The sequence below is a fragment of the Sus scrofa genome, chromosome 14, assembly GCF_054392235.1.
Source record: "Sus scrofa isolate SSC_HxYL_T2T_F1_AM1 chromosome 14, Sscrofa_HxYL_maternal_Yorkshire_Landrace_v2.0, whole genome shotgun sequence".
NCBI lineage: Eukaryota > Metazoa > Chordata > Mammalia > Artiodactyla > Suidae > Sus > Sus scrofa.
The window spans coordinates 126718538-126740917 of record NC_139396.1 but is presented as its reverse complement, the minus strand read 5'-3'; the positions used below and the strand labels follow the sequence as shown (position 1 = coordinate 126740917).

General features: G+C 37.1%; 1 protein-coding gene across 9 annotated transcripts in view; it reads right to left on the bottom strand.

Annotated features, from left to right (window-relative positions):
- Nucleotides 1-22380, bottom strand: part of EXOC6 (exocyst complex component 6) — a 222746-nt gene that overhangs the window by 13999 nt on the left and 186367 nt on the right. The window contains exons 22-23 of one of the 9 annotated variants that reach the window (XM_084994875.1): nt 19945-19993; nt 15459-18814 (exon numbers count right to left, since the gene is read on the bottom strand). The exons of the other annotated variants lie outside the window; for them this stretch is intronic. Of the exons in view, the coding sequence (XP_084851001.1) occupies nt 19964-19993 (30 nt within the window). The 3' untranslated portion in view covers nt 15459-18814; nt 19945-19963. Of the gene's footprint in view, nt 1-15458; nt 18815-19944; nt 19994-22380 lie in introns of those variants that run through there. 9 annotated transcript variants of the gene reach the window in all.

The following is a 22380-nucleotide window of genomic DNA, read 5'->3' as shown; positions in this document are numbered from 1 at the left end:
TTCAGATGCATAGCTTTCTAGAGATAAGGTCTCAGTTTTTTGTCCTAAAATATAAATATAAACCTTTTACCATTTTGCCTTAGATTCCCAAAGAATGCAGAGTTAGCTAGACTACCATACTAGTAAGACGAAAATAAGGAAAATAAGGATCTTTGTGGTCTATATTAATGACAAAGAATACTATAATATCTTGGGGAGTATTTGTACTTAAGGGGGCTTGCATCCTCATTCATTTTCTTCTTTGAAATCTCCTATTTTGTAATTTTTACTCAACTTAAAAATATACGTATTTTTCACTTTTCTAAATCTAAAAGGCACTTCTCTTATGTTAAATAATTTATTAACCCCTAATTATCCAGACCCAATTGTATGTAATTACCTTTTGTCAGGTATAATTTGCTCAATAAACATGTCAGAACACTAGCTGCTTAGTCTTTTTCAACAGATAAATTTGGTTTTTCCATAGCCACAGGGCATAATTAAATATGAAAAAGGGTGGGAAATTATCAAACCACAGGAGAGCTGATTCAGGAAGGTAGTACATACATAGCAAGTTACCATGTCTTACTTTGGAGGCTGATGCTTGCCTGAGTGCTCAGTTACCTCAGGAACAGCGTAACAGTAACAGCACTGTGATGTAAATTTCAAAATGGGCAACAGATAAACTTTAGGATGCATTTTTGTTAAGAAGCAGGTATTGATAAATAGGTACTGGTATCACACCTTCACTACAGGTTATAGGAGTAAAATACAAGATGAGAAACTAAATCAAAACAACAGGGGAAGGACTTATCTTCTTGGTAAGATAAATGCAGCCAGTGGAATTAAATGGATTGCGATCTAAGTCCTACAATGCTTGCATGATGTGACTCTGCACCACGGGAGTGCAAAAAGAAATCCCTACCTGACCTCTGGATAACCTAAACAGGAAGCTAGGACATTTCTAAGCAAAATAGGCTGTGTCATTCTGTTAAGATGATTGTTTCCATTGACACTCTGAACAAACATCTTACTAGGTCATCAGAAAAAATTCAAGCCACAGCGTCTCTTCTTTGTAATACATAAACCTAAACGGGTGCCTGGCCCAGCGCCCTCCACATTGAGGAGGTAAAGATGATAATTAGGAAGACAAAAAAGGGGAAAAGGTAAGAAAGTTGGAAGCATTCTTTAAGTAGTTACAGAAGAGTTGAAAGTAAATTAATATTTTTAAAAAGCAAATTCTTAAGAATCTGGATTAAGAGAGTAATCGAGTATTTTAAAGAAATACCCAACAAACAGTCCAAGTCAAAATGAGTCAGCAATTTTTTCCAAAATAATTTAAAAATATCTGGCATTTGCTTACAGCGTGTCAGAATGTTAGAAATTTTGTTGGGAAAAATCAAGCTCCTCTAATGTCTACCGTAATCAACATGCTATGGATGTGATTTGTTTACCTGATTATATTTCACTTGGATAAGAAATGCTATTTCTTTTGATACCAACAGAGTATTTATGTCATTACCTTATTAAATTCCTTCCCAATTCCATTTGTTTTAAAAGTCAAGCTTTTACTTTGAATTAATCATTTAAGGGAGTTATGAACTCTGGGTCTCAATTTCCTCTTCTATAAAATGAAGAACTGTGTTTGCATGTGACAAGTTCTCCATTTGACACTAGCATTGAAAAGATAATGGTAACCCAGTGTTTGGACTCAAGAAGTTTGTTAAGTGTAATGGAATAACCACACAAACAGAACTATGAACTAACATGCTAATTATGCAGATAGAGCTACGTATAGGTTATTGTTATTAGAACCTTCAGTCTTGCTTAGGGGAGCTAAGATACCCAAGAAGGTATCTTAGATGGCACACCCAAACTGAGTCTTACAAAGGAGTCAATCAAGGGAAAGATGATGGTTTTTCAAACAGATGGGACAGCATGAGAAAAGGTACAAAGAAACAGCTGTGCCTATGGGGTATGTTGCAAACTTTAGTGTTAATGAACTGAAATATAAGGGAGTAGGTAGTCCAAGATAGGCTAGAGAAGGGGATAGGAGCCAGGTCATAAAAAGACATGTATGTGTTGTTTAGGAACTTTGGGTAGCCATTGAAAGGCTTCAAACAGAGGACCTGACATAGCTCCATCAATTAGACAGGTTACTCCAGCAGCCCTGTGAAGAATGGATTTGAGGGAGTTCCCGCTGTGGCTCAATGGGATCAGTTGGCATCTCTGCAGTGCCATGGTGCCTGGCACAGTAGGTTAAAGAATCTGGTGTTGCTGCAGCATGGCATAGTAGGTCATGACTCGGGTCTAAACCTGATTCCCTGGCCTGGGAATTCCATATACCATGAGGTGGCTGGAAAAAAAAAAAAAAAAGAACGTATTTGAAGAGAAAAAACCAAAGGTATGAAAAATTATTAGGATACTGTTGTGATGACTTTGAAATATACCAGAACAGATAAGTAGGTAGTTGGGATAGAGAGAAGAGAATGAATAGTTAATAGGCAGGTAGTTAGGATGCAAAGAAGATGGGTTTGAGAAATTTTTAGGAGGAAAAGTCTCTAGGACATGATGAAATACTAGGTGTGAGACCTAGAAGAGAGGTACCACCAACCAAAACAGAGAACATGCCTTTGACTGGAGAATGAGCAAAGACCATGTGTTGACAGCTTTGGCCACACAGGATGCAAGACAACATCCCAGTGGAAATGTCTACCATGCAACTGGATATGCAGCTAAGGCATTCAGCATCTGTACCAGAGATACAAGAAGAATGGGTAAGTTCACTCAGGTAGAGTGCCTAGACAGCAGTGTCCTAAGAACAGAAACCTCAGGACATTAACATTTAAGGAGTAGGAAAAGAAAACCATAAAAAAGAACATTAAGAGAGTACAGTCTTTGGAAAAACAAAGAGAATTTGAGAGAGGATGTGATCAACATTAACAAACACAGTAAGAAGACCTATTAAGATAAGGGCTGAAAATGTCTACTGCCTTCCCTGGCCTCATTTGGAGGTTCCCAGGCTAGGGGTTGAGTCAGGAGCTATAGCTGCTGGCCTAGGTCACAGCCATAGTAATGTGAGATACAAGCTACATCTGTGACCTACACCACAACTCATGGCAGCACCGGATCCTTAACCCACTGAGGCCAGGGATTGAACATGCATCCTCATGGATGCTGGTCAGATTTGTTTCCACTGAGCCATGACAGGAAGTCTAGTGAGCACTGTTTTAGCAGTACAGCAAACCAGGTTGGATTCAGAATGAGAGATGAGGAAATAAGGATATAATCCCTTCTAAATCATTTGTTAAAGGAATCTGGATGCAAAGGGAAAAAAAAGAGATTGGAAATCGCTAGAATGAGACTAGAGAAGATACTTTCATTCTCTTTCCTTTTCTCAGATAGAAAGATCTGTACATGTTTTCAGGCTAGGTAGTTGGGAAAAGGATAAAGCAGAGGAAAGGTACATGAGTAAAGAAAGTCCCATAGAAAAGATTGGCATCAAGGGCACAGGAAGATGAGAGAGCCTGGGTAAAACAGCACCTATCATCTGAGACTGAAGGAGGGTAAGTGAGGATGAGTAAATATAGATAAACTGATTGCAAAAGCAACAGTGAGAGACTGATGTGACAGGCACCAAGGAGGCTTAAAGGGGCTGGAGAGTGGAAGAACAATGGTCTATATATAGAAAAGAGGAATTAGAAGGACAATCTCATTCACACTGTGCAGCCTATGAATGAATGTGTGGCTACCACTAGGGAGGGCTACAGAGTTAGCAGTACCCTCAGAACTCCATGACTCGACAAGGAGGCAAATAAAACATTCTGTTCCACAGTAAAAGCTGTAGGGCCAATCATACTGGAATGAAGGTGTAAGAGGGCAGAAGAAGTGAGAAGGTACAGAATAAAAAAAACAATGACGGAAAAGAGACTGGGGAAAGGTTGGGAGGTGAGAAGGAGTGGAGAAAAAAGTGGAGAGCAGGGAGGAAATACTTAACTTTATTGGGGAATCAAATATTCAGTCTTCTAGAAGGAGGGATGCATGATGAGGAAGGGCCAAAAATGGCAATGCCTGACCAAGACTCAGAAAGAAATGGTGAAGGCTGCCATGAAGTTTTCAAAAGGGCAGAGAGGCCTCTGCTTGTTTGTGGGCTCTTTCAAGACATCCAGAAGCAGCAAGGGCCCTGGTTAAGGGGAACGCTTCTAGGAGGTTTGGTTAGATTTTTCTGAAATCCCCTCTAATTCTCAAGTCTTAGGATTTCATGACTATGAAAATCATTGAATCACAAACTAAAGGTAATTGGAAGATGATCTGACATTTAAGAAAACACAGAAGAGGCAAAGAAAAGGAACTATAAATCATAAAACACTCTAGGGACTAAACTGTCACTTAACATTAAGTCCTAAGCATTGTAATGTATACCTAAGAAGGAAGTTCAGGCAAAAATACCATAAATGATTCTCAAATCAAATAATGCATTCAGCAATTTCATCCTTTCAATACATATTAGTAAAGACATCCCCAAGCCATCTAGATTTGAGGATGGGTGGCTCTACAAGGTGACTGAGAACTTGCTAAAGTTTGGAATATACACATATGCCTAGTTTTGGGGGTATGTTTGTTCTCACTTTCCAAACAAATTGGGAAGCCTTCAAGGGCAGGGTACTATCTCTGACTTCTCCCTTTGAGCACTCAATAAAAGCTTGTTGAACTGAACTAAATTATATTTCATAGAATATTTTGAGAAGTAAAAGTTTAAGGACTGTGTCTCTTCTGTGACAAAATATAGCCAGAAACAAAAAGCAGAGATGAATGCACAAGTAAAAGCTTGTAATTTAAACTACAGAAAAGCTTTGCACAAAAATAGCCAGACTCTAGGACTCGTTCACACATAAATTACCTACAATGGATCGTGACAGTCTTTATTTACATAAAGTTCACTAATCACCTAACTGTTAATTTTTCTTTATTTCAGACCATTAAACATATCTGTAAATAACTTTTTACCTGAACATCTTATTCTAGTAGAATGGAGGCTCTTCTATACTTTATAAAAGGAGAAACTGAGTTTCAGAGATATTAAGTGTCTTAGTCAAATGTATATGTAAAGCCAAATCAGAATCTAATTTCCTCAATTTATAAATTAAGTGCTTAAACAATTTAGGATGGCTTAATTTATACAAGATTTACTTTTATTTGTATGAATAACCTATCTGCTTTCAAAAAGAACATTTGGTGAGGTTTTTTTTTTGTTTGTTTGTACATTTTTTGTTTTTTTGTCTTTTTGCTATTTCTTGGGCTGCTCCCGCGGCATATGGAGGTTCCCAGGCTAGGGGTTGAATCGGAGCTGTAGCCACTGGCCTACGCCAGAACCACAGCAACGTGGGATCCGAGCCGCGGCTGCAACCTACACCACAGCTCATGGCAACACTGGATCGTTAACCCACTGAACAAGGGCAGGGACTGAACCCGCAACCTCGGTTCCTAGTCGGATTCATTAACCACTGCGCCACGATGGGAACTCCTGGTGAGGTTTTTAGAACACTGATGTAATAAGATTTGCACTGGATATTGCAAATGCAGTATGGGCAATCTAGGTAAAAGGTCTTATACAACAAAAAGAATCTAACAGTGAATACAGTGTTTCTGGTGTTTCTCATTAGTATGGGAAACAACAGTATGTTATTGCTATTTTTCAGACAAAGCACTTAAATATTTAAACTTCTCATAAATTATCCACCCAACTCAAAGAAATCTATAATTATAATAAAGGAAAAATTATTAGAGAAAAATATTATTTCTTATAAATGAATATTTGGAATTTTGGCAAAAATGTGAATTAATTCTGACAGGAAGGATAATGTTCCCTTTTGGAAAGTACAAAATACTGAGTTTACATCTAAAAATTAGTTTAATGGATATATAATATTTATCAAAAGCAAGAATATTACTATCCTTTACTGCTGGCAGACTATTCTAAAAATCTTAACCTATCACTTTCTGTGAAAAAAACAGCAAGAATATTAATGATTAAAAACGTTTTAGTTTAGGACTACTTCTCTTTACATTATGAACTGGCTTATAATTCCCAGTCTATGGAAACAAAGACTCCCTCCCTGTGCAACACATTGAAGATCTGCCTTAACATTAATCACAGTATAAGGAATATGCCATATTTGCAAAAATACACACACAAATAACTTTTTCCCATAAATCTGTTAATTTTGTTTATTTTTATACTGCTAACTTAAGCATTTTTCTTAATTCTTCTTCTTTTTTTTTTTTTTTTTGTCTTTTTGCCTTTTCTAGGGCCACTCCTGCGGCATATGGAAGTTCCCAGACTAGGGGTCTCATTGGAGAGATAGCCACCGGCCTACACCACAGCCGCAGCAACTCGGGATCCAAGCCGTGTCTGCAACCTACACTGCAGCTCACGGCAACGCCGGATCCTTAACCCACTGAGCAAGGCCAGGGATTGAACCCGCAACTTCATGGTTCCTAGTTGGATTCGTTAACCACTGCGCCACACGGACACTTCCCAGGGGTTTCACTTCTAAAGGGCTGTAGAAATACTTAGACTGCTGCTCAATATATATGACTAGGGATTTTTTTTTTTTTTTTTTTTTTTTTTGCTTTTTAGAGCCACACTTGTGGCATATGGAAGTTCCCAGGCTGGGGTCAAATTGGAGCTGCAGCTGCTGGCCTACTCTACAGCCACAGCAATGCTGATCCAAGCTGTAGCTGTGACCTACACCACAGCACATGCAATGCCAGATCTCCAACACACTGAACAAGGCCAGGGATCAAATATGCATCCTCGTAGATACTAGTCAGATTTGCTTCCACTGCACCACAAGGGGAACTCCTGCAGGGTTATTTATATGTAGAAATATAAATCCAAGAAAAGAGGACTTGTTTAATAAATTCGTACTATAGAACATTATGAAGAAATGAAAAAGCATTAAGCAAATCCATATTTACCAATATGAAATCATGTGGTACTGCATGATAAATATAAATTATAACACATGTAGCTCACTTCCTCCTAAAGCAAAGAACTCCACATATGTGCACACAAGTAGGTGCATGTGTGTTGTTTAAACGTTCATTTTAAAAGGTCTACAGGGAAATATACCAGTATTCTAAGTGACTGAAGAGGAGGAAAAAAAATGAGAGCTTTCTTTTTATACACATCTACATATTCATTTTTTTGTGTTTTAAACTGGGAGCATACATGTGAGGTTAATTTCCTAATTTTGAGAATTATATATAACTACACAAAAAAATACCACTGGGTAATAAAGCTGGGTGAAGTATACAAAGGATCTCTCTCAACTGTATTTGTAACTTCCTGTGAGTCTGTAATCACTTAAAAAAGAAAAGAACTGTGAGCAGGTACTATTTTTGTAATTATTACGGTGTTTGATTTTTTTGGGTTTTCAGAAAATAATTTAGAGGGTAATTTTCCACACTACAAAACAGCTCTGATCTTTACCCTTAAAATAATCACAAAAATATATTAGTTCAAAATTTATATCTATAACTGAAAAAGGTATGAGCGCAAATTACATACTTAGTTAAGCACATAAACTGTAAGGCACCAGAATTATAACACTGGAATGCAAAAGGACAAAAAGGCAAAAGTCATTTAGGTACAGCCTAATCCTTCATAATCTAAGCTCTCCCAAAGGGCAGCATACTTTTCTGATATCTGGACCTTAAAAGTAAACTTTGTGAGATGTCTGATCTTGTTATATTCAGGAATAAACCGAAAAATGTCTTCCTTTAATTCTTTGGCACTTCTAATGAATTTAGGATTGTCTAAGGGAAAAATACTTGCTGGAGGAGCTGTGTGAACAAGCTTGTTGTCCTGCTACTATATCTAGTCAAGCATTTGGATACTACAACTTTGGCAAATCCCATTAATACTTTAAGAAGTCAAAGACTTTAAAACTTCTAAAGAAAGTTCCTGTGAAGTAGTCACAGGGGCAAGTTTAAGCAAGCAGAGTGTGTATACAATATAGTAATAAATATAACGCAAACAAAAGGAGATTTGTCTAATTATAGTGGAAATAATTGTTATTTAAAAGTGTCTTCTTCCTCATAAAAGAATAAACTGGACTAGTGGCAAAAGAATTGTATGTTGTGATGCCGTAAGATTAGTAACAAAAGACAGAAATTTCAAAGTAAAGTCTTGGCTGACGCCCAGTCTCCAAGGCAAGAATTATGGTCTAACAATTCGTTCAAAACTTCCAAGGCTTGTTCATGTCCCTTTAGGTAAAATCCAAAATGGTTCAGTTTGAGTCAAACAGAAGTTCATATTTATCAGCGTCCTCCTATCTTTCTACGGTGAAATACACCTGAACTTCTTTCCTAAATTTTATAACCATTTGGGGGGCATGTTACAGAGAGAGTGTCAGATTATGAATAAAAGGGTGGAAGAAATTAGGTGAGGAGGATAATGAGAAACAAGGACATGGGTTCCTTGGGTATTTCTCTTATTAAGCAGTGTTTTTGGAAGAAACTATGCTCCTCATAGTTTCACCATGAAATAGATCTGACACACCAGCCCTGCCATCATCCTGATGAAGTATAGTATGTCCAGAGATGGTAACTGCTGACTCAATCAGCTAACAATCCCTACAATGCAAGCATCACACAATTCACTATTTTAGCAACAAAGACTAAGAACGCAATGAAAAAGATCTCTCCCAGAAATAAACTCTACACCATTTTCCCCTACAGATTTCATTAAATCATGAAAATATATAGTTGAAATAGTTCAGAAAACAGTTTCCCAATGTCATATGGTAGTTACTAAGAGAAGCATGAATCCATCCCTATTTCCTGATTTCCTATACAATAACGTCCTCCTCAAAACACCATTTTTTTTTTTTTATGGCCGCACCTGAGGCATATGGAAGTTCTTGAGCTGTAGAGGTTGAATCGGAGCTGCAGCTGAGGCCTATTGCACAGCCACACCACATCTGAGCTGAATCTGCCACCTACTCCACAGTTTACGGCAACACTGGATCCTTAACCCACTGAGCAAGGCCAGAGATTGAACACACATCCTCATGGACACTATGTTGGGTTGTTGGGTTCTTAACCTGCTGAACCACAATGGGAACTCCCATGGCTTTCTTTTTACACTCCTTAATTTCCATCTTTTAATCAAGATATTTTTTTGAACCTATGGTTTTTATCTTCAACTTTATCTTCTTTGATACTAACTGACACATCTCCCAAGTTTTCTAACTCATTTTAGTTTTCTGTTCAATTTTGTTTTCCCAGTAGGTGGTTGCAGAAGGCACTCATAAACATTTGCTGGATAAATGAAGCAATAAATTAAAATCCATACAGGAGTTCCTGCTCTGGTGCAACAGGATGGGCAGTGTCTCTGAAGTGCTAGGGACGCAGGTTCAATCCATAGCCCAGCACAGTTGGCTAAGGATCCAGTGCTGCCGCAGCTGCAGCATAGGCTACAACTGTGGTTCGCCTCTGATCCCTGGCTGAAGAACTCCATATGCCATGGGGCAACCAAAAAAGAAAAGAAAACAAACAAACAAACAAACATAATAATGCCTTTTTTTTTTTTTTTTTTTGGTATGTGCTTTTTTAGGGCCACCCTCACAGCACATGGAAGTTCCCAGGCTAGGCGTCAAATCAGAACTACAGCTGCTGGCCTACACCACAGCCACAGCAATGCAGGATCTGAGCCACATCTGCATCTACACCACATCTCTCGGCAATGCCAGATCTTTAATCCACTGAGTGAGGCCAGGGATTGAACTTGGATCCTCAGGGATACTAATCAGATTCATTTCTGCTGCACTGCAAAGGGAACTTGCATACATAATGCCTTTTAATACAAACAGTTATAGGATTCCATTAACAAATGTTTAATTTATTCATGTACTGCCTTGATCCAAAGGGGTTTTAAGGCAACTTATAAAAATACATGCAAGATAAATACAACTTAATAACTGAGAAAATCAGGGCCAAGAGAAAGTGAAGGTGGAAGGTTAGTATACAAATAGCATGTGATACTGTCCTATATACCAGAGTATTCTAGCTCCACAATGAAGAAAAAATATAGTTAGATAACTCACAGTATTCTTGAGATAAAAACAAACTAGCTGTTCTGGATAAATTCAACTCTTTCTAATATAAAAAACAGAAACTTCTGAGTCCACATGAAGAAGCCACTGTGAAATATAGTGAATATAGTAATAGCAATCAATCATCTACACCTAGCCTACCAAAATAATCATCTAACTATTCTCCCTGACTCTAATTTTTGCCTCTTTTAATCTATTCTCCTTAGAACAGCCAGTGTATTTTTTTAAAAATGCAAATCAGAGGATGATACTAACCTGTCTAAAACTCTTGAATGGTGTCCTATCATACTTAACATCTCAAATGCCTTAACAAGGCCCTGAAGGTCCTACCTGACTTGGTTCTGATAAGCTTCCCAATTTCATTTGCACCTCCCTTCTCCTTGCTGACTATGTGAAAGCCATACTTTCTCTGCCTTGACAGCACAAGACTCGGCATTTGCTCTTCCCTCTATCAGGAATACTATTTCCCCTTATCTCCCAATTTCGTTCCAATATCTCTCCTTAAAGATTCGTTTACCTTGACAACCCTATCTGAAGTGGTCCACCTGATTCCCAGTCACTGTTCAGGTTAACTTGTTTTTTTGTCTCTCACAGGATCTAAACATATTTGAAATCCTATCTAAAGCTATTTGAAATTATCACTATTTGTAGCGGATCTCCCTTCAACAAAACAAGCTATGAGAGCAGGGATCTACCCTATCTTGCTTACCACTGTATCCCCAGCACTTAAAACAGTGCCCAGAGCAGGTGCTCATATATATATTTTAATTTAATTTAATTTAAATTTTATTTTATTTTTGTCTTTTGTCTTTTTAGGGCTGCACCTGCGGCATATGGAAGTTCCCAGGCTAGGGGCCTAACTGGAGCTATAGCTGCCAGCCTACACCACAGCCACAGCAACGTGGGATCGGAGCCAAGTCTGCAATCTACACCTCAGCTCACGGCAATGCCGGATCCTTAACCCACTGAATGAGGCCAGGGATGGAACCTTAGTCCTCATGGATACTAGTTGGGTTTGTTAACTACTGAGCCATGACAGGAACTCTCTAGATTTTTTTTTTTTTAATTTTAATTCTTGAAATACAGTTGATTTACAATGTTGTATTCAAATATTTAATAAATAAAGACATATCAGGAAGTGAGACAGCTCGTGGCAATTTGGTTTAGTCTGGACAGCTTTCAGTTTCCTTAGAGTGGTGATAGTGAGATAACTTGTCAGTTCGTATATGATGCCGGTGTTGAAAGAACTGGACCCTCTTCTCAGAAACAAGCACATACAGACAAAATTTTGTATAAGCCTCCTAAAATCAACCCATGATCCCCAGGTTACAATCCCTGATCTAAAGGCATGGAAGGACCTTTATGTAATACAATCTATGTTATAATCAATTCCTGCCCTGGAGTTGAACATTCAGTGGAAAAAAAAAAAAAAAAAATCAGTAAAGACCTGCAAATCATTCTTAACAGATTTCTCTACAAAGTGGTAGAATGTAAGAGTAGTCATATGAGCAACAGTCATGGCTAACGGCTGCTTAGTCTCTTCATTGTAGCATATTGCATTGAGAGGCCCAGATTTGGAATTTATCATGAAAGAAAACGGCATGTATATTGAAAATATACATAAGTAAGAAAACAGATCTGTGAAGGTAGGAGTAGTTTTATAGGTTGCCTCTTTAAAAAATGGAATATACTATACCCTTGTTCCAACTGTATGACATCATAAAATGGATCAGGATGTGGACAGTCAAGTTCCAGGAATTTACAAAGTCAAAAAAAACCAAAAAACAAACAAAAAAAAAGAACTGCTTTAATATTCAGAATGGGGAGTTCTTGTCGTGGCTCAGTGGTCAATGAACCTGACTAGTATCCATGAGGACGCTGCTTTGATCCTGGGCCTTGCTCAGTGGGTCAAGGATCTGGCATTGCCAGGAGCTGTGGTGTAGGTCACAGACACAGATTGGATCTGCTGTTGCTGTGGCTGTGGCATAGGTCGGCAGCTGCAGCTCCAGTTTGACTCCTAGCCCAGGAACCTCCGTATGACTTGAGTGTGGCCCTTAAAAAAAAAAAAAAAAAAAAATTCAGAAGGGTCCATGGATTCTTTTGGAGGCCTCTAGAGTACCATTAATAAAAAGATGCATGTGTAGGGCCACAAAATGACTTTTAAAAAAATATATTCTTAAAATTTCGTCAGATCAAAGAAGTGATGAAAGGTAAAAGAGTTTATTTAGGTCTACAACTCCTCCTTTGTCTGCTAGGGAATTCTTGGTGACTAGTAAAAGAGACCAACTGAACGAAGAAGCTTTTGTTTCCCTACCTCTTCCCTTTTTCTATCTGAAGGTGCTTACAGTTAACTTGGAAAGTAAATCATCTGGGCAAAACATTTCTGTTAAGTTCTAAAGGACTTAGATGTTTTTTCACTATATTTTTAGTACTGCCAATAGTAATACTATTTTCTTTGCGGAAGTTTTGGCTTTGTTTTAACGCTCTCACATTGGAAAGTATTAGATTTTCTGTCTTAAGGAAAGGTACAATTATCTTCAAAAAAAATTACTTTGAATGTATTTAATACTAGGAGACATTCTTTACAACAAACAAAATATAGAACTTACCTTGATCATTTTATCAAAATACCTCTCCTTCAAAAACTTCCCATCTCACGTACAATGTATTAGTAAGGGGAGAAAAGGTAGAGAATACATTCTTTATTTCTCTCAAGTATGCATACTGTGGCTCAATAACAATAGCCTTGATGATTCACTAAGGAATCTGACAACTGTTAAGATCTAAACTCCATATGAGCTGGTATTTTAATTTCCCACTTAAATCTCTTCATTCTTCACAAGCAATCCTGTGTTACCATTTCATGCTTCTTAAAAACAAGTTATTCTGTATGACTGACTGACTGGTTCACTGAATCTAAGAAGCATTAATCCTCTAGTAATTACTAGCCTTCAAAAAAATCACCTCAATGTTTTTTAAAAAACTAAGTTCAACAAGTTATTTCTGAAAACTTTGTACTATTTTTCATCATTTTTGTACTCTTTGTATTTTAATATTTAAATTTTATCTATCTACTGAAAGGCTTATCTATTCGCTATCACAGCCTCTGTTTTAACCAGAACATAGTTCTAGAAGTCCACAGATTAATGCAATGCAACAGTGGTCCAGGTAATTCGGTGTTTTCAAACTGTGTGTCAAGAACCCTGCTTTGCACGATAGTAAGAAATTTCTTCCTTCCTTCCTTCCTTTTTGTTTTTTAGGGCCACACCTGCAGCATACTGAAGTTCCCAAGCTAGGGGTTGAATCAGAGCTGTAGCTGCCAGCCACAGCCAGATCCAAGCCCTGCCTGTGACCTATACCAACCTCACGGCAACTCCGGATCCTTAACCCACTGAGAGAGGCCAGGGATTGAACCTGCTGCGCCCTCATGGATATTAGTCAGATTTGTTTCCACTGAGCCATGAGGGGACTCCAGTAAGAGATTTTCATTTGTGAAAAGTATTCAGTACTCAAACAGGTTTGGGGGCAAAAAAGAGATACACCTTTACTAGGACTTCTCAAAGCCTTTAATGTATTAACAAAAGTGTGAATTTACAAGAGAAGGACAAAAAAAAAAAGCAGGATTTCCTAAAATTACTTGACCACACTTTACTTTCTTCATGACTCACTCTTCCAAACAACAGTAGTTTGGAACTACGCTGCTTTAAGTTCAGCTTTATACTTGGTCATTTCTGATCACTCAATTAAGGTGCAGATTGTCTTTGCCCAAACTCCTTTAATACCTCTGTCCAAAATATGTCTTTATCCATAAAGAAAAAGTAATTGGTTTTGGAACAATGACAACATTTCTTAGAAATTACTTATTATTTTAGTATCCTGAATGATGACCAAGATAAATCAAGAAATGTTTGTAATGGTTAACACTTTTACTTGAGAAGGCAGAGAAATCTATCATGTGTTTTTAGAAATACTCTCATCAAAAATAATTGAAATAGGAGTTCCCATCGTGGCTCAGTGGAAATGAATCTGACTAGTACCATGAGGACGCAGGTTTGACCCCTGGTCTCACTCGGTGGGCTAAGGATCTGGTGTTGCCCTGGGCTGTGGTGTATGTTGCAGATATGGCTCAGATCCTATATTGCTGTGGCTGTGGTGTAGGTCAGTGGCTGTATATAGCTTTGATTCAACCCCTAGCCTGGGAACCTCCATATGCCGCAGGTGAGGCCCTAAAAAAAGACACACACACAAACATAGACACACACACAAAATTATTGAAATGGAAATTTTTTTACTGTTTTTAAAGAATGTTTGTTTATATGGAGTTCCTGTCGTGGCTCAATGGTTAACGAATCCGATTAGGAACCGAGAGGTTGCGGGTTCAATCCCTGGCCTCGCTCACTGGGTTAAGGACCCAGCGTTGCCGTGAGCTGTGGTGTAGATTGCAGACACGGCTTGGATCCCGCGTTGCTGTGGCTCTGGTGTAGGCCGGTGGCTACGGCTCTGATTAGACCCCTAGCCTGGGAACCTCCACATGCCGAGGGAGCTGCCCTAGAAAAGGCAAAAAGACAAATAAATAAATAAATACTTAATTAATTAAAAATTAAAAATTAAAGAATGTTTGTTTATATGGAACATTAACGTGTGTGAAATATCCCAAATCCTAATAAGGTGTTTCTGCACACCAGAAAATATTTTTGAATATAGCTTAACAATTTGAATTCACTTATTTAACATTTACTGATTGTTTACTATGTGTTAGGAACAGTGTTAAGCAGTAGATGTACAGCAGTGAACAAAAAAGGACATGATCCTTATCTTCATAGGCCTGTAGCTTAGCTTTTTTCTATTACGTTGCCTGTACTGTTATGAATATTTGCTCTAGAATTGCTTTATTTTTTAAAATACCTCTGATGTGGTGAGGGCATAGTTAGTCTGGTATTTTAAAACCTTAACCCCACAACTAATTTGCTAATGAGGAATGGCATGAACCATGAAACATGCATACAATTAACTGAGGGATAAGAGAAATCATTTTACTTGTACATTAGAAGCACATATCATTTTTATCTCAAAGCCCTGTGTTTTACAATTATTTAACATTAAAATGCTATGAGATCCAATTCTTTCCATAAATAATGCTTATTCAACTGGATAACCATAAAGAACAAAATGAATCTTGAACCTTACACTCCATACCATGCCCCAAAATCAGTTCCAGATGGACTATAAACCTAAACGTGAATGGTAAAACAATAAAACTTTTAGACATTTATAATTTCAGGAATAGGCAAAGACTTAAACAGGACATTAAAAAGAAATAACTATGAAGGGAAAACATAATAAATAGGATTTCACTAATACAACAAACTTCTATTTATTAAAAGCCACTTCTAAGAGTGAACAGACAAGCCACAGAGGGGGAAGATATTTGCAATACATACATTTGACAAAGGACTCATATTCAGAATATACAAAGAACTTCTAAAAATCAGTAAGGAGGAGACAATCCAACAGAAAAAAAAATTGCAAAAAATCTGAAAATGTTATTTGCAAAAGAGGATATCCAAACAGATAAATGATAAACAAAAAGGAGTTTAATTTTATAAGTCATCAAGGAAATACAGATTAAAACCGTAATGTGAAACTACTGTTATACCCACTGGAATGACTGAAAAGGAAGAAATGACTAATATCAAGTGATCAAGAATTCTTCTACATTTCTGGCTAAAGTATGAATGAGTACTCTTTTCTTTTTTGTCTTTTTAGGGCCGCATCTGCAGCATATAAAGATTCCCAGGCTAAGGGTCGAACTTGGGGTCGAACTGGAACTGTAGCCGATTTCCTACGCCACAGCCACATCAACACCAGATCAGAGCTGCGTCTGCAACCTATACCACAGCTCACAGCAATGCCAGGTCTTTAACCCACTGAGCAAGGCCAGGGATCAAATCTCTCTCCTCATGGTTACTAGTTAGATTTGTTTCCCCTGAGCCACGACAGGAACTCCTGAATGGGTACTCTCACTTTGGAAAACTGGTTCACAGTATCTATTAAAACATCATATACCAACACCCTCACTCAGCAATTCCATTCCTAGGTAAGTACCTTAACAAAAATGTGTGCATGTATCTTCACCAAAAGACATGCAAAAGAATGTCATGTTAGAACAATACAAATCCATTCATATGTCCATCAATAGTAGAATGTACAAATTATGGTATATTTATATAATGGTACATGACACAGCAAATGGAATGGATAAACCATAGCTACATGTAACAACATGAATAAATTTCACAAATACAATATTTAGCAAAAGAAGGCAGAACTAAAAAGTTAATAATGCATGATTCCATATATTCAAAGTTCAAAATCAGACAAAATTTATCTTTGGTACTTGAAGTCATAATAATTGTTACCCTTTGAGAAGGGGAAGTTCAGTGAGGGGTGGAAGTCTCTTTTGAGGTACTTACTGGTCAAGTTTTTTTTCTTTATCTGGGTGTTACAGAGAGTATTCACTTTGTCAAAAATCAGCAATAGTATACTTAGGATTTGCTTGATGGATGTTATACTTCAATAAAATATTTATCTGAAAAGTGCTTTGAGATCCAAATATATTTTGCACACCTCAAATTCTTTCTCAAATTCTCCATAGTCCAGAGAAACGATCACTCCTCTTTTCCCTAGTTTGTCCAAAATAAAATACTTGAAAAGAGGCTCTAATCCTAGATAGGGAAATACAATTTATAATTTTTATGGCACAGAATTATAACAGGCAGAATAAACTGGTATGGAAGAAGAAAATGACTCATATATAGGCCAATAAGAACCACATATTTGACTTATTCCATGAAGGTACAGCTCTCTAAGGCTTTGCACAAAATACTCCCAGATTCTTAAAAGCCTCTTCATATGACAAGATATCTGATCCCTCAGTACACTTGTAATCTCTCTTATATGCCCTCCAATTTGTGAGTGTCCATACCATCATGCAATACTCAAGGCACAGCATTAACGGCCCCAAAGCACAGTGGTCTAACCTTAATACTATACTTTCATCAATGCAGTCTAAGGATTACCAGCACACTGCTGGTTCATTTGGAGATTAACTAAAATGACCAGATATTTTTCATACATCAGATTTCTTATATTTTTAAAAATGTCTTTATTTTTTAAAAAAGTTAAATACAGCATTTAATATTTTCCTTGCTTAATTTATCTTTGTTGGCTTTGACATATCACTCAAATCTAAGGAGAGCACTTTGATTCTGTCTTATATCATCTTAGGTAACTCTCCTAGCTCTGTGTAATCTATATATATATAATTCATATTTTGTCTATGTATTTATCCAAGTCACCATTTTAAAAATAATGTTGATTCCAAGCTGTCAAACATCTAGAGGGTATTGCCAGAATCCTGACTTAAAGCAGCATTTCCCAAAGTATGTTTCATGTAATACAACCACAAATTAGTACGGGATGGGTTCTGTGATGAGTTTAGGTAATGCTGAGTTAGCGCACCATTCCTCAGTCCTTACAATTCTAACGCACACGGTAAGTCTCTAAGAGGCGATTAGAGCATAAAGTGTTTCCCAAACATAGCTGACTTGGAAAATTTTTTAAAGAAATCTTTTCTCATCTTAAGAAATTAGTGTTCCTAAGAAAGACACTTTGAGAAATACTACTCTAGGGTAATAATGATACATTAGCCAACATTCTTTGGGCAAGAGATTATTTTATAAGTTTCTAACCTACCTAAATGCATTATCAGCATCCAACTTACCTCAACCTCTCCATATTGTCTAAAGGATTACCAAGATATTGTCAAATGCAGCAATAATTCTTGCCAGTCTAACTTATCACAGAGTGAAACAGGACCAGGTAAAGAGGATTTAGTATTAGGATTATTAGTGAGCCATAGATTCTCAGTCTATTGTGAGAATTTTGCTCAATAAGAAGCTATGAGGTGAGAGATATATTTTTATGGTTTCCCACTAAATTGGCTACCCTTTAAGTTTTGGTCATTAAAAACTAATCTTTAGTTTCCCAGAAAATTCAGTTATATGGGATACCTCATTTTCCAGTGATATTTAGTGAAATTTTGCCATGTATTAAGAATGAGTTATAAAAAGTATCACTGAATATTGTATATTAAAGAATCTTATAATAAAAAGTTTAAAATTTGTAAAGCTTTCATATATTCTCAAAAGAATTATATATATATATTGAGATCTATTTGAAAGATTATATTTGACAAAAGAGATGGTCTTTGTAAAGAAAACTCATAAGCACAATTATATTGAAGTCCTTCGTCATTTAGTGACTTTCAGAACTGGAGCAGGAAGATGACAGAATTCATTTATTAAAAAAAAAAAGTCTACACAGACAAATCATGTTCAAATAGCACTTTTAAAACTGAATAAGGCAGTATATTTATATAATGCAGTACCAGTACTGCTAATCCTCCACACTATTGGTGCAGAAGGACTTCAAATGTTGTTGAGATAACTGGCTTCCATTAGCAAGCATGTGATTGGCAGGATGATAAAGTCTTTTCACTCACAGGTCAACTATTTCCTTTTCTTTAGAAGAGGGCAATTCTGATGATCCATCTCTTAGCTACAGTCTCTCATTGAGTCCCAATTCTCTTGCCTTCAGCTTTGATATGGCTCTAACTTTCCTCTTGTATCAGCTCATACTTGTCATCAAGTTCTCTATTCAGAACAGCAAATATCAGGAGTTTGACCTCAGGGCAAAGTCCGGGTGGGCAGGTAAAATCTGGCCACTGGACCTACTTCCTAATCTTTCATACCCAGCAATTCATGAAGCAGTATCAAATTCAAACTAAAAAACAGAAGCATGACCCCTTATAAGTACTATGAAAAGGGCTCTTTTGCCTTTCTAAGTATACTTGAAAAGAACTGTCAGCCACTCTATTAAGACAGAAATGGATCACAGACCAGAAAAAAAAGAAGGAAAAGTGCAGAAATCCAACTGAAATGTAAATAAAAATGATAGCACCCTCTTTATGCTTGGTGATACACTACTGCATATAAAAGTGTTAAAATAATATGTTATGAAACATCTTTATGAAGTCAAGAACATAACACTACTGAAACTTTAAGTCATTCTTATTTTAAGAATCACTGATAACTGATACCAAAAAAGTTGTATCACCTCATGTGAGACTTAAAGTTTTCAAAACTAATTTTATTCTTGGCAAATTCCCATACCTGACATTTCACCACTAAACTGTAAGTTATTTTTTAAAAACAAATATAGGTGAAAAATAACTATCATTATCAAGTTACTAAATCCAGGCCACGGAAATAATAAAATTCAAGTTGTGTTACAGTGATCCAGTAGCTAAAGACAAGAATTAGTTGCATCTTCTTGTTTTAGAGTACCAAAGAGAGAGCACAATGAAATTTTAACATTAATAATCAGGGAAAATAACTTTAAGCCTCTTTTAAGACTAGAAAAATTACATATATAAAAAGCTCATCAAAATGTTCTATCCACTACTCACTCCCAACAGCATACTAACGAACATACTTTATTTTTTAATTTTTTTGGCCACACCCATGTGGAAGTTCCAGGGCTAGGGATCAAACCTGTGCCACAGCAGCAACCTGAGCCACAGAAGAAACAACATCAAATCCTTAACCCACTGAGCCACCAGGGAACTCCTAATAACCATGCTTTAACAATGTATTTTATATTAACTAGTTATTTCTATGTAAATCTTTTAACAGTCCTATATACTTGTCATAATAGATTTCAGAATTCTAAATGTTTCATAATAGACTTTTTTATTTACTTAAAAATCTCTTCAAGAAATTACCTTGATGAGGAAATGTCAATCAGGACTTAATGCCTCCAAGTGCACATCCCTGATAAGTAAATACAACCAAAAATACTTCAGATGCTCATTAATATTTATAAGTATACCTTCATAACAATTCCCTAGTGAGCTATATGCTTGTAAAGAGGACTTTTTTTTTGCTGTCAAATGATGACTGTCTTTGAAGTAAAAAAGTACCTGGCATCAGAGTTTTAATCTGCTTTGAACTTATCACCTATTGGACAAATCAAGGAACAGAATCTTTACCAACTGCTTTATAAATAATGTGATTCTATCCACAATCTTATAATGAAATTACAAACTAGTTAATAGCATAAAAATTCCTATAAAACTGTGAAAATAGCAAACAATAAATTTCAAATTTTCTGTTAACAGATAATTCATATACAATGGTAGCCATCCTCAAATCACACTCTTTCGATTGGAGAACATATTCATGTAAGTGGGCATAACCTATTCTGGAAATGATTACACAATCAAATCTATTTCCAACTTGCTAAAGGACTCAGTTTTTATATCAGATCATCTTACTCCCTGGACAGTAGGAGAGCAATAGATATAACTCCTAAAGAAAATGAGTCTACATTCAAGAGTAAGAATATCTTTTTTTTTTTTTTTTTTTTTTGGTCTATTTAGGGCCGCACTTGTGGCATAAGGAAGTTCTGAGGCTAGGTGTTGAATCAGAGCTGCAGCTGCTGGCCTACACCACAACCACAGCAACGGCAGGATCCAAGCTGCATCTGCAACCTACACCACAGCTCAGGGCAACACCAGTCCTTAATTCCACTGAGCGAGGCCAAGGATCGAACCCATATCCTCATGGATACTAGTTGGATTCGTAACATGCTGAGCCACAACGGGAGCTCCAAGAGTAAGAATATCTTTTTTTGTTTTGTTTTTTCTTTTCTAATTGAATCATAGTTGAATAGTTGATTTGCAATGTCGTGGTTTTTTTTTTTTTGGTCTTTTTCTAGGGCCACACCCACAGCATATGGAGGTTCCCAGACTAGGAGTCTAATCTGAGCTGTAGCCACAGGCCTATGCCAGAGCCACAGCAACTCAGGATCCCAGCCACGTCTGCAACCTACACCACAGCTCACAGCAACGCTGGATCCCTAGCCCACTGAACGAGGCCAAGGATTGAACCCACAATCTCATGGTTCCTAGTGAGATTTGTTAACCATTGAGCCATGATGGGAACTCCAGAATATCTTTTGATAAACTGAAATGTAAGTTCAGAATCCACTTTCTTCATTTTCTATTATCTTTCCCAACTTAGTAAAGCTAACCAATCTATAGATCTGATCATCTGTAAAAGTGTTCCTTATCTGGCAAAATACATGAGCACTGATTGTAAACAGAAATAAATATGAATATATTTATGTGTTCAGTGCTTTATAGATATAATTGGGAGACAGGAATGGCTTTTTCAATTTCCTCCTAAACTTGATTTGAAATGTCGTTAATTTCCACAAGCCTCCCTTGTCTTATAAGTAGTCCTAGCCAGTTGTGGCTATTTTGCTTCTCTAAGGGATTGTTAAGCTTCATAGGGATGAAACTGTCTATTATGTTACCTCTGTGTCTATTTTTTTTTTTTTTCCTTTTAGGCTGTACCCGCAGCATGTGAAGTTTCTCAGGCTAGGGATCGAATCAGAGCTACAGCTACTGGCCTACACTGTGTCTGCAACCTACACCACAGCTCTTGGCAATGCCAGATCCTTAACCCACTGAGCAAGGACAGGGATCGAACCTGCAACCTCATGGTTCCTAGTCAAATTCGTTTCCACTGAGCCACAATGGGAACTCCGTGGTTCTATTTCAACCACATCTCCCCACTCCAAATAATCAGTACCTAGTAGCTGGTATATACTTACTGAACATTGGCTTGGATTTAGCAAAAGCTCAAACATTTACTGAAATCAGAGTTCCTTAACTGCTCAAATTAGTCCTTTTTCAAACATCACTGTGGAAGAGACTACTCATAACAACGGTGCAGCCCCATCTCCAGTTACCTCCAGTCCCCAAACAGTACGGGACCATTAAGAGACTGGCTTTCATTTAATTCCGCCTCCGTTTGGTTCTTCTTGCCACCGGCAGCAATCATTCCTGTTGTCAATCCTAGAACTCCTGAGCCCTCTAACTTGCATCTACCCCTCCTCCGCACTCTTGTGCCTCTCAGCTTTATTAAGCTCCCTAATCCTAGGATTAAGAAAGAAAAAGAAAAAGGAGGAGGGGGAAGAGGAAAAAAGGAATAAGAAGAAAAATTATGAGGAGGATGGAAAAGAGTAATAGGAAGAAAATGTAAAGAAAATGACAATAGAGAAGTTAAAGAGTAGTAAAATGAGTGGACAAGATTTAAAAATTATCGCATTTGTTGAGAGTTAAGTGACCAGAAAATAATTGTGTAAAATGTAT